General features: G+C 57.3%; 1 protein-coding gene across 2 annotated transcripts in view; it reads left to right on the top strand.

Annotated features, from left to right (window-relative positions):
- The first annotated feature begins 2,310 nt into the window (after nt 1-2,310).
- The window catches only part of NTN3 (netrin 3), a 54,330-nt gene continuing 29,340 nt past the window's right edge, over nt 2,311-27,300 (top strand). Inside the window, exons 1-5 of one of the 2 annotated variants that reach the window (XM_080384920.1) lie at nt 2,311-3,426; nt 12,458-13,453; nt 20,480-20,668; nt 25,906-26,055; nt 27,038-27,091. In XM_080384920.1, the coding sequence (XP_080241046.1) occupies nt 12,487-13,453; nt 20,480-20,668; nt 25,906-26,055; nt 27,038-27,091 (1,360 nt within the window). In that variant the 5' untranslated portion in view covers nt 2,311-3,426; nt 12,458-12,486. Of the gene's footprint in view, nt 13,454-20,479; nt 20,669-25,905; nt 26,056-27,037; nt 27,092-27,300 lie in introns of both variants that reach the window. The other variant, XM_080384919.1, reaches the window with a different exon arrangement.

The raw sequence follows: 27,300 nt of genomic DNA, 5'->3' as shown, positions 1-27,300 counted from the left end.
GGCCCGTGGCTGGCCGGGGTGGCCCGTGGCTGGCCCGCACCGCTTGCCGCGTCCCCGCCAGCCCAGCAGAGGGCAAGCGAAGGCCGCGCATCGCCCGAGCGGGGGCTGCCGGCGGCGTTCGCAGCCCGGGCTGCCGGGGGGCGGGCGGCTGTCGGGGGGCAGAGCTCACCGCAGGCCGAGGGCAAAGGCCACGCACGTCCCCTGCACGGCTGGACCGACTGTGAGCGTGTGTGGCGGGGGGATGTGCGGTACTGATTGCAGAGAGGGTGCGGGAGCTGGGGTTGCTCAGCCTGGATGACAGAAGGCTGCGGGGACATCTTACTGCGGCCCTTGGACATATATAAGAAAGACGAAGTGAGACTTTTTACTGAGGCCTGTAGTGACAGGAAAAGGGGCAGTGGTTTTAAATCGACAGAGGGTAGGTTTGGATTGGACATAAGGAAAAAAACTCTTTACCCTGAGGGTGGTGAGACAGCGGAACAGGTTGCCCAGAGAAGTTGTGGATGCCCCATCATTGGAAGTGTTTGAGGTCAGGCTGGATGGGGCTTTGAGTGACCTGGTCTAACAACAGAAGGCCCTGTGGTGGAGTTGGACTAGACGGTCTTTAAAGGTCCCTTCAACCCAGACCATTCTGTGATTCTGTATCTGCCCCAGCTGACTTGGTGCTGGAGCCACAGCTTTTGCTCCAACAGCTTACGGATGTCCGTATCCTTCCAGCAATCCTTTGTTAAATGAGAAGCCTGGCTGGCACCAGATGTCATGCCTTCACATGGCATGAGGAGCAGGAATGGATGCGCATGCAGAACAGAAGCTTGCAGGGGGCAGAGCTTCCTGCAGACACCAAGGATGCAGAAACCACCAAGTGCATTTGCCTTCTCCTCCCCCCAGCCCTTGGAAATCTGTCCAGGAATGCAGTGAGCACTGGGTACCCAGTTCATGGTAATGTTGGTGTGCAGAGGGACACCCAGCAGGGTCTCAGCAGTCCGATTCCTACTATAGCTTGTGCTCCATCCCTGCTGATATCCTCAGCATCCCCTGTTTGCCAAACCCAGATTCATGTTTTTTTCTCAGACTCTCCACCCTGCAAAGAGGGAGTGTGCAGGGAACAGCGGAAATGGGGAACCAGGAAACAGCTTCTGTCCTTCTCAGCTGGGCTTTCACTGATGTGAAGTCTGCAGACACCAGTCCCAGGACTTCCTCGTACGGTGGCCAGCACCTCTAACATTAAGTTTGAGTCCCAAGGCAGGGATGTCTGATGAGTGTGAAAACAGCAGCACTGAGTTTGTGGTGACACAGTCCCCCGGCTCAGCACCACCCTGGAACAGCCAGGCTTAGCATCACGGCTCATGTTCATGGTAGTCCTTGGGCTTTCTGGTGAGGAAAACACCTTCAGGTCCATCCCTGCCACAATTCCTGTTTTACGTCACCTCAGGATCTTCAAACCATACCCTCTTTTGCCCCATGGTCATCCCAGCCTGTTCCCAGCCCCATGCATACAGTCCCTCACTTTCCTGACAATCGCTGGCCTCACTCTGTCCCACACTCTGATCTAGCCCCACGAAAAGCAAATGCTGGCCCTGCACTTGCTTCTCTGTGATCTGCATCTGGGCTGCTGGGACTTTGTGGCTTGGCCTCCTGGCTTTCTGAATGCACAAGTGTCACAGAGAGAGACAGGAGATACAGAACACCCATGGCATTGGGCTTATAGACCCTTGAGGTTCCCCTGCCCCATCACTCAGTGAAGCTTTACCCTTCCTTATCCACGTCCCTGCTGCTGGAATCAGTGGAAAATGCTTTTTGTGCGACAAGGCTGAGAGCAGCAAACAGTGTTTCCCCTGGGACTTGTGGCCAGCTGGGGTCTTCTCCCTCAGCAAGCATCTGCCAGCCGGCTGGGGAGAGTGCTTCTGCAACCTGCTGCCTTGGAGCAACAGGATGTGGGTAACCAGGGATCCTCTGGGAGCGGGGTGATGCTGGCCTGGAGCCTGGGAGGTAACGGGTGAGCACAGCACCAGCATCTTGCCCTTCTCCCCACCTCCAGTACCCTCCCGAGTGCTTGCATCCATTGCAAGGGCATCAACAGAAGGACGTTCCCCAGGCCGTGCTGGAAGGTGTGGGGGCTGCAGTGCTGTGAACGTGACCCCAGTGAGCAAGGGGATCCAGGTCCAGGTTTTCTGCTCTCCTCCAGCGCCTCACACAAATGCTGATTAAATTAGTTTCACCTTTTTCCTGCCCCGCACGCAGGTGGCCGGGGGCGGGGGAGGGGGGGTGGGTGCAGACCCTCCTGGGGAAGTCTGGAGGCAGACTTCTCACAGCAGAAATTGGAAATGCCCCCATTTTTCTCCCCCACCCCCGACCAGAAATCAGAGGCCAAGGCCAGCCCCGGTGCCGCAGCACGTGAAAAGCCCCCGCATCACGGGATGGAGCAGAGACTCTATCCTCCTCCATAAGAGGAGGCTGCTCCCCGCCTGGTAAATCCCTCATTTCTTCTGCTTTGGGAAGCCGGGGGAGGATTATCAGCCGCCTGCCTTGCGGTACCGGCTGAGCTCTCGGCGCGCTGGGCTGTCGCTCCGGAGCTGCCGGTGCGCCCGGGGTGACGGACCCGCTTCGGGCCAAACCAGTTCTCGGGGGCGCGGTGGGGCTGGCCGGGCGGCAGGTGGGAGTTCGCGGCCGCCGGGACCCCCGCGGCAGCGCCCCGATGGGGAGGGCTGTCCGCCGGCGGGGCGGCCCCTTCCTCCCCTCCCGGCTCCCGGCCCCTTCCCGCTCCGCTCCCGGCGGGGCGGCCGCGGCGGCGGGAGGGCGGAGGCAGGGCTGGCAGCGCCACGGCGGGCGGCGCACACACGCACACACACCTCCCTGCATGTGATTAAATGGCTCGAAATCTGCTTCTGATTTCCTCGGGGAGGTGACTTTTCCCGTCTTTTCAACCCGGGATTTATTGGAGCCTTTTTACTCCGCTTCCAGGCAGCGGTCGGGGCTCAGTTTCTCCACTTTTTGCTTTTTCTTTTTTTTTTTTCTTTTTTTTTTTTTGTTTTTCCCTTTTCTCTCCTTTTCTCCCTTCCCTCCCTCCCTCTCGCAGCCGGAGCAGCCGCGGGCGGTGCGGCGGAGCGGGCGGGAGCACGGCCGGCTGCGGGCACGGCGCTGGGGACCCGCCCGCACCGCCGGGAGCGGCACTCCCGCTTTGCACTATTTCGCCTTATTCTGCTTTCTTTTCTTCCCCCCCCCCCCCCCGGCCCCTCTTCCCTGGCAATTTGTTACTATTACGCTTTTTTCTTTTTTTTTTTTTGGTGTGTGTGCGTTGCGATCAGCCGAGGGAAGGGGGACCTGCCCCCGCGCTCGCCCTGCGGCTCCTGCGGCGGCCCCGGCTCCTCTCGCCGCCTGCCCCCCGGACCTGCTGCCCGGACCGACCCCGCTACCTGCGCGGCCGCGGTAAGCTGCGCTTCCAACTTCCCGGCGCCGGCGGCCCTGGCCGAGCAGCTCCCTGCTCTCCTCCCCGCCGCCCCCTCCCTCGTTGCCTTTTATTCCTCCCTCTTCCCACTCCCCCCACCCTCCCTTTATTCCCCTTTCCATCCTTTCACCGCCGAAACCGGGACCTCCCCGCAGCGCGGCCGGGGGTGCCGCCCGTCCGCAGCCGAGCCCCGCTGCCGGCCCCGCGCAGCCCCGACCGCTCCGCGCTTTGTCCCGGCTCGGCTCGCTGCCACCGCCCCGGCGGGGGGGACGCGGGGGTGCTCGGCGCTGGGCGAAGCCTCGCAATGTCGCAGGCCCCCCACACCCCCCCGCCTTTGCGCGGAGCTACTGGGGGGACCGGAGCCCGCCGAGGCGCTGAGCCCTGGCACCCACCGGCGACGGGAGCGCTGCCCGGCTGCTGCCCGCAGTGCCAGCCCCGGCTGGCTGGGCACACACGTGCTCCCTGCCTGCAGCTCCTGCCTGGCCTTCCTCCGCTCAGGTCTCCGCTGGCCTTTCTCTGCTCAGGTCTCCACCACCACAAAGCCACTGGGCACTTTGATGGGGTGGCTTTGCCCTCACCACCAACCCATGCGTGAGGCTGCTGCTGGTCCCTGCCCAGCACAGCTGTCTGAGAGACACCCCCCCTGTGAAGCAGCTCGGTGGGGGGGTCCCTCTGGAAATCGCTCCCGCACCATGTCCTCAGCTGTGTTGCAGTCCTGGGGCCGGGCTGGGTGAGACTCCCCAGCACCCTGCCCCAAATGACAGCTGGGGTGAGGCTGGCAGTTCTGGCTGGGGCATGGGTGAGTGGGTGGTGGCACAGGCAGAGTGGAAGCTAGGCTGTGTTTGGTGGGTTTGTTTCTGCTTTTCTGCCTCAGGGCTGCTGAACCCTTGTTTCTTCAAAACGCTGTCCCTCTGGCAGCTTCCCCGGCCCACTGGAGAGTGGGTGAATGGAAATACCTTTCTTGGGATAAGGAATAACTGGCATGATGGGGGACGTGGCGCTCAGCAGTCTGCTGCCTTGCTTGGCTCTCGCTGAGCAGCGTTGGGTGAGGAAGGCCCCGTGGGCAGCAGCAGGAGCTCTTCCGGCAGTGCAGCGGTCCTGTCGGATTGCCGTTCAGCCAGGCAGCACTTGTGCGTGGATTCTCCTCTCTCGGATGACCTCACCCCATGATCATACGGGATGTAAACCAGGCTGAGCATCCCTGTCTCCATCCATGCTGTTAGTGTCGAACCTGTAGTCGGGCTGAAATGATACCGAGTGTAGACCTGGATGTGCAAACCCCGGATGGCTGGAAATGACACAGATCCTTCTCCCCTGGTCAAGTTTGCTGGTGCCTGCTCTCAAAGCCAGGAGAGGCTGGAGCTCCCTGTAACTAGTGTAGCCGGGCTGTGGCTTGAGACATGCTTTGAAAACACCCTCCAAGGTGTTTGGATGGATGGAGGGCAACTTTTTTTTTTTTTTTTTCTGCAATATTCCATTTATAAAACAGAGGGAGCTGCTGTGCTTTTCTGATCACCTGGTTGGAGCAAGCTGGTGAGGGGACAGGAGGTCCAGCGGTCCAAACGCAGAGTGGGCTGCGGGGGTCCAAACAGCCCTTCCTTCTCCACCTGTGTGTGGAAGGAAGAAGGCGAGTAGCGTTGCTGCAGAGAAGAGAGCAGGTGTAACACGGGGTTGGGAAGAAGCAGAGGTAAGTCTGGAGCCTGGGGAAGAAAGAAGCCAGACACAGGGATGCAGCTGTGGCCTGAAGCGAGGAGCCCACTAGAAATGCAAGCTGATGGGAATCTAGGCTGAGGAGCATTGCTGTTGCTCCTTGGGTGCCAGAACATGTCTTCAGCCTGGGCTGGTTGGAACAGAGGTCCCACCTTGGGTGGCAGCTGGCAGAGGTGTGGATCTGAGCAGGGTTTCCCAGCCCTGAAGGAGGTGAGTGTTGGTGCAGACCTTGGGGCATGTGCTGAGACGGCTTGGTCTTCCTTCTGCAGGGAAGCAGCCCGCCATGCTGAGGGTGTCCACGGCACCTCTGCCTCCTGTTCCCCCACCCTGTTAGTCAGGCCCTGCTCCATAAGGAAGCAATTATTTTGTGCCCCCATGAGCCCCTCCCTGAGCCTGCGCAGGACACTTGTGCTCAGTATGGAAACGCGACAGATTTTCCATATTCCGCTTTGCCCCGTGATGTTTAAAAACGTACGTGACGGCCTCTTCCAAATGCTGCAGACTTGGCTGGCACTCAAGCAATAACAGGCTGTGTGACACCAGGGGCATGAAATATCGTACCAATAGCCGGGGCGAGGCGGGGAAGAAAAAAAATGAGATGTCAAAGTGCAGCATGTTTCCGGCCCCGTTGTTGTGAGCCATCCTCTACCCGATGTGAGAGATCTTTCAAAGCTGGCCAAATGTTGTCATCTCTGAATACCATTTTAAATATTCATCCAGACTATTTTCAACATCTGTGCCCGGCATGTTGTGAAAAGGCAAGGAGGGATGTTATGGAAACCAGATCACTTTATTCCCATATGGAGTGGAAAGGGGTTGAAGTGATGAGGACTTCTGGGCTGGGACCACGCAAGTCCCATGCATCTGCTGGGAGCAGCAGGAAGAAAGCCCTCTGCACCTTGAGGGATGCTCTGGGAGCATGTGGCAGAGCTGAGCAGCGTGGCAGGAGTGTGGAAAGGGGTTCAGGGAGGTGGGGTGGGATTAGAGTGGGGCAAAGCAACAAGTCAAGCAGTAGTAGAAGTTAATAAATAGGGTAGCATCAAGGCAGGCATGCTTTCTGCTCCTGCAAGGCCGGAGGCTCCAGATGTCTCCTTGAGCTGCTGTTGCATTGGGAGTGTGAGGAGGAGATCTCTGGCTTGCGCTGGCCAGGGGATGCGAGAGTGTTGTAGCAAAACGGATTCAGCTCCACAGCATGTGGGTGATAACATGCTTAAATCATTGTGACTTATGAATTACCGAAACGGGTGAGCAGGGACGCATCTGGGCATTCCAGCCTTTCACAGCTCTGTGCACATGGTTGGGTAGCCCAGGGACTGTTTGTTTTGTAGTGGATTTCTTTCTTCCCCCTGCCACCCCGCCACCCCCCTTTTTTTTTTTCTAGTTGTTTTCGATAACCTAGGAAATCTGGGCTCCATTTCTGCCTTTTGTAACGTCAGGCAGCAACTAATTCAAGCCAGGCCAGATTCTGACCACAGGTATGCCAGTGTAAATTTGAATGGAGTCGCTTACGTCTTGGTTTGGCCCGATCTGAATGGAGTTACTTCTGGCTGATGCCAAACGGGCTGAGGTCAGAATCTGGCCCATCCTTTCCTGCGTGCAGTGTAATTTGTATGCGTCTCCTGGCACCGCTGGGGTATCGTATGGCTTGTGTAATTCTGGCTCTGGCCTGCCAGAGTGCATTGCAGTATCTATCGCCAGGAGTGCCTGCTGCAGGAAGGCACTGCCGTGTAATTGCCCATGTGAGCTGCACATACTTTGGGGAGCAGGGTCGGAAAGCTTGAGGGGCTGCCCAGAGCACTTGGTTCCATGGATCCATAGTGCTTGGAAGCTTCTAATTTAAATATCAGAAGAGAGGAGGGAGATTGTAAAGAAAAGCAAGGCATCTCCTTGGTGCCATTAGCTGCGTCCCAAGTGGGCACCCGTTGCTCCATTAGCGGCTGGGAGGCAATTAGTACTGCCCGCCTTGCTGTGTCCCTCTGGCCTCTCCCCACCGTGTGCACTCCCTCCTGCCAGGAAGCCGAGCCTGGTCCCAGTGCCTTGGCTGCGTGGGGTTTTTCCTTTCATTTTAAATACTTCTCAGTTGTGTTTTTTTGTCACAGCGACACATGGAATGATTTATCCATGGCCGGAGCACAGTTTGGTCCTGACGTGTTCTGCTTGTTGCATCCCCCCACTCAACATCTGCCAGCTGGCATGGTGGCTGAGGGACTGGTGCTCATGGAGGGGAGGGGGCAGAGGGACCTGGGGACCCTGGCAGCTCCCCAGGATGGGTGCTATTTATGGGGCTGGAGCAGATCTGTAGTGGGTTGCTCCCACAGCACAAGTGGCAAGGGAGAGGTGATGCCCTTGGAAGGCCGTAATGAGGTAGGAATGTGCAAGGTCTAAAAGCTGATACATCCTTATCAAGGGACATGTTGGCCATTTGTGCCCGGCTGCAGCTTCTCAGCACACTGCTTCTCTTCTGCTTTGAGTCTCCTCCCCTCCCATCTCACCAGTGCCCTCCTGCACAGAGGACACCAGAGCTGCTGGCAGGCTTTACTGGGGGTGGCACAGCTCACGGAAGAGCAATCCTCATGGATCAGCTCCTATTTGAGAACTTTGGATCTATTTGCTGGGTCCACTCAAGCAGCCGGGTCCTTTGGTCCTTGCCTGGGGTTTCTCTACCCACTGCTTCATGGCTGTGTTGTGCCATGAGGGGCCTTTTGGTGCCCTGTGTGGATGGGTGGCTCTGTCGTTGCCCAGTGCTGGCACCTAGGAGTTCATCCCTGTGCACGGGGTGATGCAGCACCTTGTGGAAAGCAGGCATCCCCATCTCAACCATTTGCAAGTAAGGCCATGTGCTTTCCTAAGGTGATGCGAGCACCCCACGCACTGTGCTGCCCTGGCCTGGAGGAGAAACCCAGCTCACTGCACCACGCCAGCAGCATCGCAGAGGACCCAGGGGAGCAGCACAGGTCCCTGGCAGGAGGGCACCATTCCCCTGCCATCCCTTGGGGCTTTCCCCTTCCCCTACCAGGCAGTGCTGGCTGCTCGGCTTTAGCCATCTCCTGTCCTCTAAGCCCACGGTTTTTGGTAGCAGGGCTGCAGTGGCTGGTGGAGCACCACTCAGGCTGCTCACGCCTCCCCCCTCTGCTTTAATTAGAGAAGGCTGCTCCCGTGCCACAGAGGTCCTGGGATCAAATCTGGCTAATAACCCCCTTCCCTTCCCGCCCTGTGTTGTTCCACTTAATCCTGTAATTACCTCTGCAAAGCTGTTGCTGCCCCTAGTCTACTGGGTGGTGACCCTGGGCCTGCTGTAGGCACCAGCGTCTGTATTTGGGGAAGTTTGTTCTCTTTGCCCTGGCTCACCTGCTGCACTTGCCTCAGTTTTGGGGACCAAGCACCCACCTGGTGGCTTGGCACTGGGAGGCCTTGAGCTCTGGGCATGCATCTGTGCCCAGCATTGCTCTCAGCAGCACTGCCTCCCGAGAAAGTGATGGAAAAGGAAACCCACAGTGGGCTGGAGCATCACCCCGACAAGCCTCCCACAAGGCAGGGAAATGCTGCCAGCTGCTTTGGGAAGCGTGTTGCTGTAGGGAGAAGGGGTGTGGAGGTGCTGGATGCGGTAGCTAATTTTTTTTCAAAGCACTTCTGAAGCGCTACGGCGGCATGACTTCCTTCCAAACCGCACGGCTGTTAGCATTCCCCGAGCGAGGAGTGAGGAAATCGCCCACCTCAAAAATGCAGCCGCTTCTGGGGAGGAGCTGGGAGGGTGGCTGCTTCCTCGGGTGCTGCTGGTGGCCAGGACCTGGCGGCCACCCGAGAGCCTTGCTGGGGACACCTTTGGGATGTTGTCCCTGGGAGACGCACCCCGTTGCTTATGTTCCTCCTTGTGCTGGATCCAAGTGGGTGCTGGGCTGGATTCAGCGCCGAGGGGCTCATCTCCTTTCTCCCTGCTTAGTCAGCAGTGTCTCCATTTGATCTGATCCAGGGGCAGTGAAGATGGGAAGTGGAAAGGGGGGGCATATGGGGGCCGGGAGGAGAAATACCCACTCCCAGGCCTCTGGCAGTTTGCCGACAGTCCCGGGGTCACGCTGAATATGCATAAAAGGGAGCAGATTGCCCTCCTCTCTGATACGGAGGTGAGGTCTGCGGAGACCACCGGCCCCGGCTCTCTTTCAGCGGGATAATGGGGTGAGCCGAGCGCGGAGCGTGCGTGCCTGTGTGTGGTCTTGTGGATGATAATGATTTCCATTCATGCCCTGCCTCTGCAGCGCCGATGCACTGCTGGGTGAGCATTGGCTCCCCGACGGCTGCTCCTCAGCAGGAGCAGAGACCCCAAAAGTTGGGTACTGAATCTCTGGGGCTTTTGCTTTGGTCTGGCTGGCAGGAGGGACGGAGTTTGCCAGTGGGGCGGGGAGAATGGGCAGGAGATGCTGGTGCTCCCCATGTGCCCCAAAAGCAGTGGTAACCCTAGCCTGGGTCCTGGAGCTGCTGCCCCCACCCCTGCTTGTAACACCTTCACCTCTGGGCTCTCCCCTTGCCATTACTGTTGCTGGTTCTGTCTCTCTCCCCTGGGCAGGGTTTCCCCTTACCTTTGTGTGTTACCAAACAGGGAATTAAAAGGTATTTGCAGGTGGCACGTTTGAGCATGGCCCTAATCCTGTCCCATTGCTGCCATGTAGCAGAGAGGAGGTGGAGATCCTCCTTAGCAGGGTTTAGTGGGTACTTTGTCCAATACTCCCTGAGTCCCCCTGGGGTGGATGGATGCAGCTGCTGAGGCATCCCCAGGGGTTTCTCCTCTCTCCTCCCAGCGCAAAGGTCTTCCCATGGGGTTGTCCTCATGCTATGTACTGCCTTGGGGCTGGTGGGATGGGAGGTAGTGGTGGCTGCACCTGGCTGGGTCCCTTTCTGTGGGGTGCACCGTGGGATGGGGATGAAGGAGAAGCTGGCAGCATCACAGGACTGGAAGGGGTTGTGCTGGTCTCTGCAGGTACATACATGGCCAGGTCTTGTCAGGCATTGCAGGGGGATAGGTCAGCTTTTTGCAGCCTGCTGTGCTGGATGTGAGTACAGAAGCAGAGCTCTGGCTTGCTGCTCTGTGCCAGGCAGGTGCTGGGGATGGTCCCGTCAGGATTGCATTAGCAGGGTCAACCAGGTGCTGTCTTCACTCAGGTTCCCAGACAGGCAGACACTGGGGAGCTTGCAGCAGCTGTGGCTTTGCCTCCTGCCCAGGAGGCAGCTGCCTGCAGTGGGGCTGGGGCTCCCGACAGAGCCTGGTGGGCTTCCTGCAGCAGGGAATGCTCTTCACTGCCTGGTGCTTGTGGCAAGGTGCTTCCTTTGCTGTGTTGATTGCTCCATCCTTGCAGCTCACCTTTCTACTCCTGCAGCCCTTGCCTGCAGCCTGCTCCTCGAGTAGGGGGTTCTCGGTAATCCAGGTGCTCCAGGGACAGCATCCCTCATCTTGTTGCCTGCTGGCTGCCCAGCCACCGCGCCATAGGCTGGTGTCCCCAAAAGGCTCCACAGCACTGCCGGATAGTGGGGGACTCACTGCTGGGGTGATGCAGAGACCACCAAGGCAGCCACCAGCTTTTCAGCACTGAGCATCTCCTTTTCCATCAGCAGAGGATTAAGCAGTGAGAAACTGGCACAGAGGTGGCAGGGCCAGGATTTGTCCTGGAGGAGATGCCCAGGGATGGGCTGAGACCCCCGTCCTCACTCCTGCCTCGGCGGGCACAGGCTCTAGCACTGGCTGAGCATGGCTTGGAAGGGAGGAGCTTCCCCCCGTTTGCGGTTTGGCAGCTCAGAAACAGGCAGCTTTCTTCCACAGCCATGCTCCTTTCCTTTTTTTTTTTTTTTTTTGGTAAAAGGGGAAAAAAAACCCCAACCAAACAAAAAAAACCAGATCATTTGAAATGGGCTGTTCCCTGCCGGCCTCCTTTGGCCAGTGTGGGCAGCTGGACCAGCAGGAGTGGTGCTGGGGGCTGTAGATGGGAAGCGCAGCATCTGCTATGCTGGGTCATGCTGCCGGCACAGGGCTTTGTTCCTGAGAGTGAAGTGCAAAACCCTGTAAGGATTCACTAGTGGGAGAGGGGACAATGAGAGGATCCCCTCCACCTGCCCTGCCTGTGCCACAGGCTGGTAGAGGCCAGAGAACCTGGCTTGGTGGCTGGGGTGGACAGTGTGGCCCCTCCAGCCAAATGTGGGATGGCAGGTCTGATGCCATCCATCAGCTCAGCCAGGCAGCTCAGGTCTCTGCTGCCAGCTGCAGTGTTTGGGGCCATTCTCAAGTGAATCTGTGAGCAATGGCAGTTTGCATGATGCTAAGGATGTGGCATGGCTGATCTGTATCTTGTGGGATGCTCCTGCTGCAGCTGGAGTTGGTGGGAGGGGACATGAACTCCAGCTCCTCTTCCACCCTCCAAGCCAGCGATGATATGGGAGATGGGCCGTGTCCCCTGGGAGCCACCCAGCATCCCTTACCCTATGCTGCAGCTGCTGGGAGAGGAGCTCAGCCAAACCCTGCATTTGGTCCTTGCCTTTCCCTCCATTAACAGACAGGCCAGACCCAGACCTGGGTTTCTTGGGGGTGAGGCCAGAGTCACCTCCCTTTGCCACTGGGAATGCTCAGGTAGTGTGGCAGTGGGATTTGGAGGGGACCCAGTCCCAGCTTGGAGAAGCCACCATGTCCATGGCCAGCAGGATGCTGCTGGGGCTGTGGCACAGCAGGGAAAGTCATGCTGGACCCAGGAGCCCTGGGGCTTCATCCTGGAGAGCTCCTGCCTGTTGCAAAATGTCCCTGTAAGTTGTTTTTGCTGCTGCTCCTTTCTCCTGCACTGGCAGGAGCTGTTTCAGACCGCAGTTGGATAACCCAGAGCTCGCAGCTACTGTTGCAGCTGAAAGGTCTCCCTAGCTCTTCCCTGCCACCAGTCCTTGGCAACCGCATGACAGCTGGGGCTGGTGGCAGATGTGAACCGTCTTGTCACCCCTGAGAGTTTATAAGAGGCTGGGGGAGGGCTGGACCCTGATTTCAATCTCCTCCTTCCAAAGCTAAGCTCCTTTTGCCATTTCCCGTGGTATTTCACTCTCGCTGATGAGCGGTGAAGGATGGGTGGGGATAAGGCAGTGCAAAGTAATTGCCTCCCTGCCCCGCTCCCAGGGTGCTGCATCAGTAGATGTGGGGTGGGAAGGTGGACACAGGTTGAGAGCCAGGCATGGGGGTGTTCCCCATCCCTTACTAGCCACCCTGCATGGGCAGTGCCACGGCCGTGTTGCTCCTGGCAGGGCTGCCAGTGCCATTTGCTCTTTCTGCTCTTGCCCTAGGGAGGAGCCTTTTCCCTCACCCTGGGAGGATGGAAGTCCTGCAGCTCCTGCGTCTGCTCCTCACCACCGCCATGCTGGGCCTCTCCCAGACAGTGAACCCCTTCATGGCCCAACAGACTCCACCAGACCCTTGCTATGATGAGAGCGGTGCTCCTCGCCGCTGCATCCCTGAATTTGTCAACGCTGCCTTTGGGAAAGAGGTTCAAGCCTCTAGCACATGTGGGAAGCCCCCGACACGGCACTGCAATGCCTCAGACCCCCGCCGAGCCCACCCACCCGCCTACCTGACTGACCTCAACACTGCATCCAACATGACATGCTGGCGCTCAGAGACCCTCCACCACTCGCCCCAGAATGTCACCCTCACCCTTTCCCTCGGCAAGAAGTTTGAGGTGGTCTATGTCAGCCTCCAGTTCTGCTCGCCCCGTCCCGAGTCAACTGCCATCCTGAAGTCCATGGACTATGGCAAGACCTGGGTGCCGTACCAGTACTACTCCTCCCAGTGCCGTAAGATCTACGGCAAGCCCAGCAAAGCCACTGTCACCAAGCAGAACGAGCAAGAGGCTCTCTGCACTGATGGCCTCACTGACCTCTACCCCCTCACTGGTGGGCTCATTGCCTTCAGCACTCTTGATGGGCGACCCTCTGCCCAGGACTTTGACAGCAGCCCCGTGCTCCAGGACTGGGTGACGGCCACCGACATCCGCGTGGTCTTCAGCCGCCCACATCTTTTCCGTGACCTGGGCAGCCGGGATGCTGGTGAGGAGGAGGGAGGTACTGGCTCGACCCCCTATTACTATGCGGTGGGGGAGCTGCAGGTTGGTGGGCGTTGCAAGTGCAATGGACACGCAGCACGCTGCGTGAAGGACAAGGAGCAGAAGCTGGTGTGTGACTGCAAGCACAACACTGAGGGTCCCGAGTGTGACCGCTGCAAGCCCTTCCACTATGACCGGCCCTGGCAGCGGGCGAGCGCCCGGGAGGCCAACGAGTGTCTGGGTAAGTGCTTTTTAATTTTTTATTATTTTTTTTCTGGGGCTGAAACCCTAAAATGGGTTACTGGGGGAGGAACTGGTGGGTGCTGAGCTGAAGTGATGGAGCGTGCTTGTCTGGAAGTGCTGAGGAGCATCCCCCTTGCTGGAGGGCTGGGAAAGGCTCAAACATCTACCTGGTCTCTGCTGCAGGTGCTCACCCTCCAAAAAACCACTGGTGTCAGTAAACCTCGGTGTGGGATGTGGGATGCCCTGCAGGAGGTGTTTCCCTCGGGCAGTAAACCAGCAGTGCCTGTGCCAGGAGGGGCAATCATGGCAGGCCCCTGCGAGATGTGCTTTGAGGCAGGGAGCAGGCAGCAAAACCTGGCAGAGATTAGGGAAATACTCGAGATACCTCCATTCAACATTTCATCATCCGTGTTCAGTCTGGCACGGTGCTTTCCATGGCGCTTTTAGCTTTTCTGTCCTTACAAAGGCTTCCATGAGTTAAAAATACCATCATTGAAATGAAACGTTTTTGAAGCGTCAAACTGGTGTTGCTTGGCTGTCCCGCTTGTGAATCTTTGTGAGATTTTAGTGGAGGTTTTTGCCTTTTGTCCTGATTTGGGATGGGGTTGGGGGATGCCAGAGCCCTGTGAAGGTCTGGGAGAGGGAGGAAGAGCCTCTTGCTCCTGCTGGACTGGAGCCCAGGTCCCAGGGGGTGGCAGGAGGATGGAGACAAGGGAAAGGCATACCATTAATCAGCCCCTGAAAGGCTCAGTGGATGTGCCAGAGGTCAGAGGGACCTGTTAGTATTTGTGATCAGTGTCTTGTTGAGATCCCAGCTGTTGGCTTTATGTGTGTGTGTGTATATATATATATATTACAGCGGATTTCTTTTAGGAATGGCTAAAAAGGCAGTGGATTTCAAGCAAGTGCTGGAGATGATGCTTTAAAGCACCTCACACCCTGTAAGAATGTGCCAGCCCTTGCTTTTTCTCACTTGTCTCAGAAAGATGAGTTTTGGATCAAAATTCAGGGAAAAAAACCCACCCTCAACTTTGCACCCTGCCCAGGGCTGCTGCCTCCAGCTGCCGACAGGTCGGGCAGGGGAGGGCTCCGGCTGGTGGGTGAACCCATGGAGGCCACCTGGGACAAAAGGAGGACCCTGACCCGATGTCTGCCTCCCTTGTAGCACCCCACACTGCATCTGCCTCACCACTGAATCCTCCAGTAAAGCCAGCTCTGCTGGCACAAAAGCAGTTAAACCAGAGGAGGCTCATTTTGGGGGAGCATCTGCAGATCTCCTGTGCGTCGTGCCCATTGCGGGGTGAGGGTCTGGTGCTGCAGGGCTGTGCTCCTGAGCATCCCTGTCCCCAGCTGCATCACCCTGTTGGCAGATGGGGCTGAAAAGATAAATGAGGGAGAGAAGAGGAGGTGGGGGCACAGCGCGGTCCCTTCAAGCTCCCCCCAACAAGCCCCGCGCACAAAGACCTTTCCCCGAGCTGCGTGTGAAAGTAGTTTTTCCTGTTGATTCTCTCCCCTTCTTTCTCCCTTTCCCCTATCGGGCTTTGTGCCCTCTCTGAAGGGACCTGAAAGAGCTTCTCCATCACCCGCCTCCGAAGGGCTTAGCAGCTGAAAGCTGGATTAGCTCCCCGAGCCTTCCCCTCTGTGCCTTTCAACAATGACATCTCCCCAGCCAGCACGAACAGACGCAGCAATTAGCACCAATTAAAAGGAGAGGCCGCCCGGGAAGTTCCCTTTGCTCAGCCTGGGGGCTGCAGGGTTTCGGGCTCTCTCCTCTGGCCGGGCATCACTGATGCAGGCTTGCGGTGGATGGTCACACGTGGCTGGAGAGGAGTGAGTAGGAGGAAGGTGGCTGGATGCAGGAGCTTGGAGCCCAGTGCTGGCTGAGGGGCAGGGTTGGGGGGGCTGCAGCACCCCGGCAGTGGGTCCAGATGGAGCCATAGGGCTGGCACAGCATCAGGTCGTGTTGGGATGTCACCTCTTGTCTCTGTGCTCTCCAGCACCCTGCATGGGGGTTTGTCCCCCTTCAGTGCATGGTTGTCTCTGCCTGCTCAGGCATGGGGATAAATTCATGTCCTGCATCATATCACAGAGCTGGGACATCCATTCAGGCAGCTGAAGGTGAGGGCAAACTTTTCTTACTTCACATGAATTTATGCCTCTGGCTGGTGTGGGGAAATGCAGGGGTGAAACAGCCCTGTGATGCCTGGGGTCTGAGCATACGCACAGGTCATGACATCGCCATGGCTGCCATAGGGTGCCCGTGGCATTCGCAGGGACATCACTGTGCCACAGCGTGACTTTGGCAAGCAGGCAGGTTTGGGGATGTTGCAGCCAGGATGGTGACAGTGGATTTGCCATGCTGCTGGCTTGGCAAGAGGGCACAGTGCCAGCTCCATGCCGCAGGGTGCGTGGCCCTGTGCCTGGTGGTTAGAGAGCAGTGCCATTGGTCTGTGGGTACAGGGGGCTTCCCAATACCCCAAAAGGGCTGTGTGTCCTGTGGGGAGCTTGTTCCGCCAATACTGGAATGCTCTGTGTACCCTCTGCTGTGCCCTACCCAAAACAAGAGAGAGAGAGGGTCAGGAAAGAGAGACACGTGTCCCCATCCATGTGTGTCCCCAGCTTTTAGCCTGGGTCAGGCTCAGCGAAGCATAATCCCAGCAGAGCGGCCAGCGGGAGCAGGATCACCAAAATCCCAAGCCCCAACTGTGTGATGCATCAGCTTTATTCTTGCAGACTCACACCTCTTCCTTCCCGCTGCTGGTCCCTGCCTGCACACACTGAGCTGCTTGGGGCAGCCTGGTCTCCCCCTCAGCAGGCCGCCCCCCAAACCCCCGGCCTGGGGAAGGGGGGGAATCGGATTAGCACAAGGCAGCCACTGGAAGTAATTGATGCACTCGCTGGTAATGCGGGAGCTCTTGTTCCCTTTGTGGTGGCCGCGGCGGGAGCGCTCCCGGGAGCACCGGGATAATGCACGGGGCTCGCTTTGATCGGGGGGGCTCGGCGGGGAAGGGGCTGCTCTCTCCTGGGAAGACTTTGCTGCCTGCTGCTCCCTTTGCTTTGGGCTGGGGGGCTGTGGCAATCGATCCGAGATGCCAGTGCCTGAAAACACAAATCCCTGGAGGGGTGATGTGATTTAGAGGATCCCATGTGCTTCCCCCATGTCCTCTGCCCCTTCCTGTACATGCATGCTTGCTTTCTCTGTCTCAGCACTTCCCAGGCAAAAACTATCTCAGAAATGCCCCAGTGACCTGGCCTGGGCTCTTTTACCCTGCGGAGCAGGATCCGTGCTGCCAGTGGCCTGTTGGCCGTCGCATCTGCAGCCCCTTCCCTTGCCGCGTGCCCCATGGTGGGGTGCTCCCCAGCCTCTCCCAGGTGTGCTGGGAACCAGTGTGTTCCCAGTAGCACTGGCCCCAGCTCTTCCCAGAGAAAGCGGGGGGAGTGGTGCAGGGTAGGTGATGGCTTTTGGAGGTGGGCAGGTGGGCAGAATCCCCCCTGCCACCCCTGCCTGGGCACCTGCTCCCCGTGGGGTGCAGCATCCCAGATGATCTGGGGAGGCAGCCACCACTGTGGTGAAGGGGATTAACTCTTGTCTGACCATCCTGAGTCCTGTTCCTCTGAGGATGGGGCTGGAGCAGCTCAATCTTGTCCCTCGCACACCTATCCTCAGCTCACAGCCCCTCAGGGAGGACTCTTCACTTCTATTTCCCCTCTTGCTTCTTAGTGGTAGAGGCAGGAGCCCAGGCCCCTTTCTCTAAACACCTTCCCCATGATGGAGGGGCAGTGCGGATGGGATTGAAGGGGCTTTTCTGGTCTCTGTTCCCATCCCCAGGGCGGAGGTGCAGCCCCATCCTGCCCTGCCGTCCCAGCTGGGCTCTCCTCCAGCCAAAGCAGGGGCGTAGCTCGAATCCACTGCGGGTTGGCAGCAGTGGCCGGTCTAGGGTTTCGCTGAGCCGGCTGCCTTTGCTAATTATTCCCAGGGAGCTTGCAGGGGCGGCGAGCCCTGCTTCTGCCCCGCGGGCTCCGTGGCCTGCACCCATGTGCCCCGGCACATGGTGCTGCCCGTCTTGATCCAGGGTCCCTGCCCCAAAGCCCCTCGCACCATTGCCCTGAGCTCTTCCATATGCAGCAGCCCAGAGGAGAAGAGGTTGTAGGGTGGCCAGGGCCTGGGCAGGGGTTCAAACACCATCAAAAGAGGAACAGAAGGTTGTTCCATTGCAAGGTGTTGACGTTTAATTAGTCTATTATAGCAAATTATTAGATCTTGTGATTGTTTAATTGATCATATGATTGTTTAATTGGCATACTGTACAAGGGCGGAAGTGAGCTACCATGTAATTAGCCCCAAACTGTGCAATTAAATTCTTATTAATACCCCAAACAGCAGGGAACATTCAAGCCTTTAATTAGTGATTAACGGGAGACAGACAGAGCTTGCAACCAAGTCGGCACTGAGGAACAGTGCAAGTATTTAGCTGGGTAAGAGCGGGGACCCGTCTGCTCTGATTAGTGCTGGATGGCTGCGCCGGGGGGGTGAGGGGACAGTCACGCGTGCTGGTGTGACCCTGTCCCCAAGCAGGGGACAGCCACCCCTTCCTGCATGGCCAAGCCCAGCCAGGTACCCATGTCGGCTGGCCGGGATCACGCCAAAATCCCAGCTTGGTTCCTGCTAAGCCAGCGGCGGTTTGCTGATGCCCAGCCGGGGCTGGGAGCAGCAGCCCAGCGTGGGCAGCATTGCTGCATGCAGGCAGAGGGGACCCGATGCTGGGCAGCCAGAGGAAGTTTCTTCCCAAAAGCTGGCTCCTGGGATGATCTGCAGCATGTTCCCAGGGAAAGGTGGCCCTGGGACTGATGGAGACATGCCAGCCAGGAGGGGCCCCAGCCTGCAGCAGGGTCGGTGATGCCGTGAAAAGGTCCTGGCCAGTTACTCTCTCACTAATTAAGCTGGAGGCAGAGAGGGACCTGCGCCAAGGGCAGCGAATCATTTACCTGACCTTTCTCCTCTGTCGCCCATCGCCTCCCCTCTGGGCTGCTGTCCCCTTTCCGCCCCGAGAGGATGCCCGGGGGCTCACAGGAGTGGCCCCGAGCATTCCCAGTGGGACAGTGAAGCTGCCTTTGGGGTGACCTAACTGGTCTTTTGGTGACGTAAGGGAATAACAAGGCAGCTCTACCCCGAAAAAGTTGTTCCTTTGCTGCACTTACGTGTGGCTGCCTCAGTTCAGTGGAACAGACCACCCCAACTTGTCCCTGTGCCATTGTCTCGTGAGTGCAAGAGCAGCCTGGATGTTGAGATACTTCACTGCATCTCTCCTAGCCCTGGCAAAGCCTGGCCAAGTGTCAGCATCCCTGGCACAGCATTATCCTACGCTGCTCAGGACCATGAGCAGTATTTGCTGCTCTCCCTCCAGGAGCTTTGTCCCAGTGCCTAGCCCCATGTCAGAATTGGCCTCAGAAGTCCCTATTTTTCACTGGCACTGGGGGGACGGGGAGGGGGACGGGGAAGAGCTCAAAAGGTTCAAGCCTCCAAAGGCACCTACCACTACACCAGAGTGTTATTTTGATGCCTGCCATGTGATTTTTACACTAATCTTGTAACACGGGGCAGCTCCCAGGGGAGCTGAGTTTTGAGCGCATGGTGACGGCAGCACCAAGGCTGGCAACAACCTTTCACTCAATTCATTTAAGCCTCCAAAAAGGCTCTTTTTTAGGTCTGGGGTTTGCTCCGGTTTTCTTCCCCGAGCATCTCCGAGGCCAGAGCAAGGCAGGCGAGGGAGCGTTTGATCTGCGCGGGCTGAAGCTCCCACCAGCGCTGCTGGCTGGGGGGGAGGCAACTTCACACGACTGCCAAGCCAGGCCTAAGCAGTTAAATCTGGGCTGACACGTTAATGAATTTCACAGTACGCCTGGAAAAACTCTCACCCAACCTCAATTTACCGGCGCGGGGAGGGGGCCAGGGCTGGGGGAGGAGGGCGCCGCATTTTGCCAAAGGAAATCTTGTTCCCATTATCTTTTTGCGAGGGTGTTAAGCAGGAATGGGCATTGCTTTGCCTTTTTATCTCGCACACGTGGAATCGGGCGGGGGGGCTGCGTGGTTCCTGTGGCTAATGAAAAAATAGTGTGCGTTTGCCGGGTCATGCATATGTGTGTGTGCATGTGCTGGCATCTGTGCATGCATATTCGTGCATGTTTATGCATGCATACACATGAGCATGTGTATGAATGTGCATGCCTGCATGTGTAAGCGTGCAGGTTTGTGTGCAGGTTTGTGTACACATCTGTGTGTGCATGTGTAACGGTATGTGGATATTTCTGTGTGCATGCATGTGCACACATACGTGCTTGTGTGCACATGTAATGGTTTGTGGATGTTTAGGGGCATATTTGTGTGCACACGTTCGTGTGTATGTGTTTGTGTGCATATGAGCTTGTGAGTGTGCCTGTGGGTGTTTGTGTGTGCACACGCATGCATGGATTGCTATTGGGGCTTCTTTGTGTGCATCCACATGCATGCAGGGTCAAGCCTTAAATATAAGGAATGTGGGGCCTCTGTGGCTGACGCTGAGGATGGTACCTGTGAAGGCAGCAAGGACAATGCCATCACACCCCCTGGCACGAGACAGGTGGTCCTGCAGAAAGGCTGGGTGGGCTCTGTCACCAGAGCCAGCTGTTGGTGAAGGGGCAGGGGGGACGGTAGGGCTGCAGGTACCCAGCTGGCACTGCTGGACCCCCAGCTGCACCCCTCCATCACACACTTGTCTGCCTTCAGCCAAGCAGTGCCCTGTCCCTACATGTGCCCTTTCTCCTCTGCCCTGACCTCCCAGCACCGGCCCCATGGGGCGGCAGATACTGCACATCTGGCCGGCACATGGGGGCCAGCTGTGCTGTGCCATGCCCTGCCCATCCCACTCCCCCGGTGCAGGCAGCGCTGGCCCTCAGCAGCAGCGGGCGGCACCGGGGCAGATCCAGCCCACCCAGGGGGGATTCCAGGCTTTGCCTCTTGTCCTCACCTTCTCCCTTTCCCTTGCAGCCTGCAACTGCAACCTGCATGCCCGACGCTGCCGCTTCAACATGGAGCTGTACAAGCTCTCGGGCAGGAAGAGCGGCGGTGTCTGCCTCAACTGCCGGCACAACACAGCGGGGCGGCACTGCCACTACTGCAAGGAGGGCTTCTACCGGGACCTCAGCAAGTCCATCACAGACCGTAAGGCCTGCAAAGGTAAGCTGGGGGTGTCTCCGTGTGGGCGGCAGCGTAGGTGATATAATCTCTTCTGGATTCCTTGCTCTTCCCTTCCGTGCTTGGGGCATCCCTCTGCTCAAATCCCAGCTTCTCCCTTCAGCAGCTGCAGGTCACCTCCAGGCTCCATCACGCTGGTCACCTCTGCCACATTAAGGGCAACAGACAGGGACATCGTTTTGAGCCCACAGTCTCCTTCAGGGATGGGGACGATGATGATGGGCAGGGAGCAACCAGAGTCCCAGGAGCCCTGGGAAGGTCCTGGTGTGGCAGTACCTGCTGTGCAGTGCAGTCAGTGTTTGGAGAGATGCTGGGCAAGTGCTGAATAAGGCAAGTGACTAAACATCTGTGATGCTGACGGTGTCTGGGCCATAGACATGCATTCAAGCTGCTTCACAAAATGACCCGTGATGGCTTCCCTGCCTTGGAGGGCTGGGGATGCTGATGCAGGTTTTCCTCTCCCTCCTAGGCTGTGGTGCAGGGCCCCACAGTGTGTATTTCAGCTGTGGGGTGGCACTTGGGACCTCTTTTTTGGGAGATGCTGTGCAACATGTCTCCCAGTGCCTGCAGGCAGGGTAGTTTGTCCCCAGGCTGGCCAGGAGCCGCACTGGCTCCAAGCCATCAAGCCACAGCTTGACCTCACAAGGTCTCCAGCCTGTGCCAAACATCACAAAACCTGCACCTCTCCTCTCCCACTAGCTCCTGGCAAGGCCTGTCTGGTTTGTCTTATCTCTCCCTGTTCAGCCCCCTCTGTGGAGCCATCTTCCTCTGTGAAGCCTCAAAACAATAGTTTCACTAAGAGGCTGAGATGGCCACAGCTGCTCTGAGGCTGGGAATTCATCCCTGATTCATCTTTTTCCAGCTTAGATTGCAAGTACCTCCCAGAAAGGAGCGCATCATCCCTCTCGAGTGCATTGTGCAGCCACAAGGGCATGAGGCACCTTCACTGCTGTGAGGACATGATGCTGGCATGTTTATGTAGGGGCTACAGGAACTGCTGAAGCAGATTTCAGACCATTAATGTGGCCACAGAGCTGAACTGAAGGATTTGGCTTTGGGGTTCCCTTCTTGGGTGCATTAGCATTGTTTGTAGGTATGGCTCTTGGGGCCCAGATGTAATAGGTAAAATCCCTCCGCTGCCTGTGCTGCATTAGCCACCCCTGCCTCACCACATCCTTGTTCCCACAGGAGTGCTGCGAGGATGGAGCAAAGGGAGAAATTTCCTACATTTGACTGATGCCGTGGCAGCAGCAGCAACATGGCTGAGGGGGCACTGGCAGGGGGACCCCTGCTCGCACCCAGTGCGTTAGCAAACGGTGAACTAATCATTTTTAATAACCTGAGCAGTTGATTTGACAGGTCCCACCTCGGCAGACCATGGCCCCAGGGGACCACACGCTGCTTCCCAGAGCCATGGCCTTGGCCAGCCCATGTCACAGCTATGGCTGGGGGCATGGCAGCCTCCTAGCAGCAGCAAGGATTTCCCATTGACAGGGCTCATGCCAGGGAAGAGAACACTTCCCCACCCCCCCACCCCCCCCAAAAAAAAAATTAAAATAAAACCAACCAAATAAATCAAGCAGCATTTGGCTAAGTGCTGGAAGCAGAGAGGAGGGTAACTGAATATGGTACAGGTCTGTGGGACCAGGGGCACTGTGGGCGCAGTGTTTCCTGCCTGGGCTGTGGCTCAGGTCCCTCTGTTTTCAGAGCTGAGGATGGAGGAAGCAGAGGGGCCCTGGCTGCCTCAGTCTGCCTGTGCCTGCCTCATGCAGGCATCAGCCTGCGGTCTGTCAAGGCAAGTCCTGCTCCACCGTCCTCACAGGGCAGTAATTGTGGAGTGTCAAGGTGATGGAAAGCATCTTGGATTCAAAGTGGCTCCTCTGGAAGGGATGGGGTGGGCAGAGCATCGTAGCATGCTCAGGAGCTGGTGGGATGGGGTGAGGGCTGATGCCACTGTGCGGGAGAAATGCCAGTGACCAGTGCCCAGGCTGGAGCAGAGGAGTGGGGGGCTGCAGCAGGTCCCCCCTTGCAGACAACCCCCCCGCCCTTGTCTGTCCCCGTGCCAGGCCACAGGCAGGTCTCTGCCAGCCTGGCCTGGAGGATGCCGCTTCCGGAGGGCTGGCAGGGTCTGCCCGTGGGTTGGGAATGCTGCACGGATCAGCCTGGCCAGATGAACATGTGCACAAGGGCTGTCCCCCGCTACGGTGCATATGTTGAGGAGGATCTGGCAGTAAAGGCAGTACCCTGGGTCCTGGGAGCCAGTTTTTAGCTCTGCCTCAGGGAACAGAATTAATAATAAAATCCCTGATGCTTCCCTTTTGGCTGCCCCTCCTTCAGTAAAGCAGAGAGCATTTCCACCCTTTCTTGTACTTAGCCAGTGGTGGACTGGTTGAGATTGGGAGCTCCTTGGGAGCACCTGGGAGCCTGCCTGCCTAGTGCCATGAATGGGAGCTGATGCTGCCAGAGAGATCTATACACGCACAGAGAGAGGACAAAACAGTTTGGGCTTTGTTTCTCCAAGGGTGCGTTCTGTACCTATGGCTTGGGCATCTACGCTCCTGCAAGAAAAAAATAAAAGGAAAAACAGGGCTCAGGACAGTAGATGTTAAAAGCTGCTGTGAACTTGGGGGCTGCAGTTATGAGCAAAGGTTTCTGCTCCTACTGCAGTGCTGGTGCAGGGCAGAAGCTGAGCATCCCAGCAAAGCTGGGTGTTGCAGGCTCTGGGAATGAAGCTCGGTTCATATTCAGGAGGTGAAATACTAGCCCAGAGGCTAGGGACTATTACATTTTATTTAAACAAACCCCAGCACATGTTACTAAATAACTATCCAACCAAACCATCAAATCATGGTTTGTCTCTGCTGGGATGCAGTGTCTTTGCAATAAGCACAAAAATATCAACTGCAGATTGCACAAGCCTGCATCTCCTGCCAGCAACTGAGCGGAGCCCTCAGCCACTGTCCAGCAAGTGGGGAGGCGAGCTCTTCCCTCCAGCCGCTGGCCCACCAGCAGCTGCTGTCACCGCTGGACCCTGCTAGACGGAAAAGCTGGGAGGATGGAAAAGGCAGAACAACCTGCAGGATTAATTCAATGGTGGTAATTGAAAAGTCAAATAAAGAATGGCTGTGCATTAATCCCTGTAATTTAAACAAAGCTGTAAACCGTGAGCTTTCTCCAATGAAAACTGGTGAAGCAGTAGCAGCTAAGCCTTAAGATGCAAAAATACCCTCAATATTAGGTGCAAGACATGCTTTCTGGCAAGCACAGCTCGATGAGTTAAGCTCCAAGCTAGTGACTTAATCCACCATTCAAGCACTGTGGGCCAGATCCTGGCAACCAGCAGGGCTGTGAGCAGCAGGGCTCGGTGTGTGGGCAGCCGGCATGGAGCTGTGCTGTTCCCCCAGCACCTGCATTCCCTGGTGCCAGGATGGGGTCCCTGAGCCATGCGCCCCACTGTGAGTTCTGTCAGGATGAGGAGGGATGGAGATGCTAGAGCCAGAGCAGTGGGATGCGGCCACAATGGGACATGGGACTGGTCGGGGCAAGCACTGGGTGTTGCCTCAGATGTTTTTCCCATTGGAGCGGGAAGGAGCAATGGATTTTGTGGGACTGTGGGAAATCCCACCATGACAGGGCGAGGGGCCAGAGATTGGTCTGGCAGAGACCAAGGTCACCTCCAAAAGACACTCTGAGTAAAGCTGCCTTAATTGCCGATCCAGGTAAAACATCAAGACTCATTGAAAGCCTTCTTCCATGGCATGAGGAGAGATCTGCTTTAGATGACTTGGATCCTGATTGTGCTGAGATTTATGTCCGTTCTTAAACTTTACACCAGGAATACACCGCTGGGGCCCAAGAAAGACCCCATGTTTCTGACAGCCCTGCGTCATGCCAAGACTCGCTCTCTCACTGCCATTTGTTATCACAGCTGAGCCCCCAAAATATCCTTGTCAGAAAGACGTCCGCTTCCAGTCCCAGCCAAGATCTGATAAGGACAAAGCATCTGGTCCTGATTAGAGGCTGCTCGCTCTGGTTTCTGGCTGTGCGAGAGGGGGGCTGAGGAGCAGCTCCATGGTGCTCCCACCAATCCCATCTGGTGAAAATTAGGGAAACTATACCATCGGGGGCTGCGGGGTGGTGGTGGTGTTGTTTTTGTTGTGCCTTGGAATCACGTTCAACTCTTACACTGATGGAGGCTGAGATAACCTTCTTCAGCTCATAGCCAGCCCAGCCCTGGGCTGGCAGATGGGGAGGTCCTCTCCTGAGCGAGCACCTCCTTCCCACATCCCTCCATGTAGACAGTCTTTGGTGGGTCTATCATCCAGTGTGGTGTGATGGAGAGCTGCTTTGGGTCTGTTCTCGGGGTGAAGACCCAACTTTCACCTACCTTAGGTGTGGTCTGTCCCTGGGGATGCTGTGTTAGAAAGGAATGGGGGCATCCTTTGGCTGGGGTCTCCAGGAGCTAGGATGGGTACTGAGGCTCATGAGCTTGGCAAACATTGAGAAGATGCACTTTAGACCATCCTAAAATCAAGACAAGACCAAGGTTTGTGTAAAAGCTCAGTGTTGGTTTACCTCCATGGACTGAAAAGCTCAGAGGTGGGTGAGCAAGTGGAGAAAATGCTTTTTACTGCTGCAAAAGGACCATCACCCTGGGGTTGAGGTGAGGGAAGAGCAGACCTTCTGCCTGCTTTCTGTCCTGGTAGTGCCCCCAGTCCCACCCTGACCGTGAACAAGGTTTGTGTAGCCCCCTGTGAGCCCCTCTCCCTTTGCTTGCACAGGGCACGGCTGGCAGCAGTGCAGGGCTGCCCGTGGAAGTCCCTGCTCCCACCTGCATGCGTGCCGGGCTCTCCCAGCGCCGCTGCCTGCAAAGCCAGAGGGGAGAAACTGTGTCCTTCAATGCGAGTTGGTGTCTGCAGGTGCCCATGTGAGCTGTGGGGTCTCCAGGGGCTCATCCTAAACCATCCTTGTCAGTGGAGGCCATACCCGGGCCAAGTCCTTTGTCCACTCGCCCTCCTGCCCACGCTGCTCACAGCACACATGGGGCCACAGCCTGGACCCCTGGGTCTTGGCTGTGCCGGCCCCAGCAGCTGCTTTCCACCAGTGTGCTGGAAGGGCTACCTCCTCCTCGACTCTCTGGGGGTGGTACGCTGGGTCTGATTTGGGGGTTGTGTTGTGCAACCACCTCCCACGTAACCTTTTCTCTCTCTCCCACGCAGCTTGTGACTGCCATCCTGTTGGTGCAGCTGGCAAGACTTGCAACCAGACGACGGGGCAGTGCCCATGCAAGGATGGTGTGACCGGCCTCACCTGCAACCGCTGTGCCAAGGGCTACCAGCAGAGCCGCTCGCCAGTGGCCCCCTGCATCAGTGAGTGCTGCCGTGCCCTGCCCTGTGCTCAGGACCCCCGCCAGTGCTGGGGGATTCTCTCCTTGGGCTGGTTCCAGTGGGTGCCTCTCAGTCCCCCACCACATGTGGTGGGGGAGAAGCTGAGACGAGAGAGTGGCCACCCTTATGGACGTCCTCCAGGAGGTGGTTGAGTTTGGGTGGTTTGGTCACCTTCTGTGGGCACCCATGCTTCACATCTCCCCGCGCAAGAGGCTCTGAAAGACCCCTTGGGTTAGTGTTTCCAGCTGGCTGAAACAGCCCTGCTGGGTCACATCTTTGGCTGGAGCAAGGTGCCCTCCTCACCTGGCTGAGCCCTGAGCATGGTCAGGTCTGGGGCAAGGCCAGATCCTGTGGTCAGTGTAAAACTGTGTTTATTGTTGCAGTATGTCTGAATTTGACCCAAGTGGCAGAGGAACAGCTTCCCACTTTGTAGCATCCGCTGGCACTGCTGGAGCGGTGGCAGTGGGGGTGAGCTGGCAGGGCTGGCTCCTCTCCTTCTGTTCTTCCCCACACTTGGGGTTAGGACCGAACTTCCCTCAGGTTTTGTCACCAGGTATCCTGAGAAAGTGGGGGCTTGCCTACACTTACCCTGTACTGCGCAGCCTCGAACATACTCAGATCAGCCAAGCACCCATCCGATGCCCAAACTGAGTCCAGGTGAGCTGAGCATCCAGGGAGCGTCCGTCCCTGGAGCATGTGTCCTCCACAGCGGCAGCTCAGGGCTCTTGGGGGTTGCGGCATCTCAGCCTGGCCGAATTTACTGAGCTCAGTCTGGGCATCTCTGGATCTGTTTAATAGCCTGCAATACTCAGGTCAGACTCATCCCATTGTCTTTTTTAGTGAGTCACTGGAGATGACCCACAAAACCCCCTCTACACCCCGCCTGCAAGGGGGCTTTTGCCCAGGTGTTAGCCCCAGAGCTGATCATCCCTTTCCTTAAGACATCTTTCCCTTCCTCTTCCAGAGATCCCTGCCATCAACCCCACCTCCCTGGTCACCAGCACAGAGGCACCCGCAGGTAAGTGCTCCACGTCCCAGGCCGAGCCTGTGGCCCCAGCCCTATGCAGAGACCCTCCCACCTCCCCTATCCCCTGCACATCAAGAAGAGGGCTGAGCCCTGCCAAGCCCTTTGGCAAAAAGGTTAATAGTGAAAAATGTTGGTGAAAAAAATAACTGAGATTTGAAATCATGTTAATTTCTTGGAAGGAACTGACAAAGCTTGATGAG

The sequence above is a fragment of the Falco punctatus genome (assembly GCF_963210335.1).
Source record: "Falco punctatus genome assembly, chromosome: 4".
NCBI lineage: Eukaryota > Metazoa > Chordata > Aves > Falconiformes > Falconidae > Falco > Falco punctatus.
The sequence above is the reverse complement of the archived record's forward strand: the minus strand, read 5'-3'. Positions and strand labels throughout refer to the sequence as shown.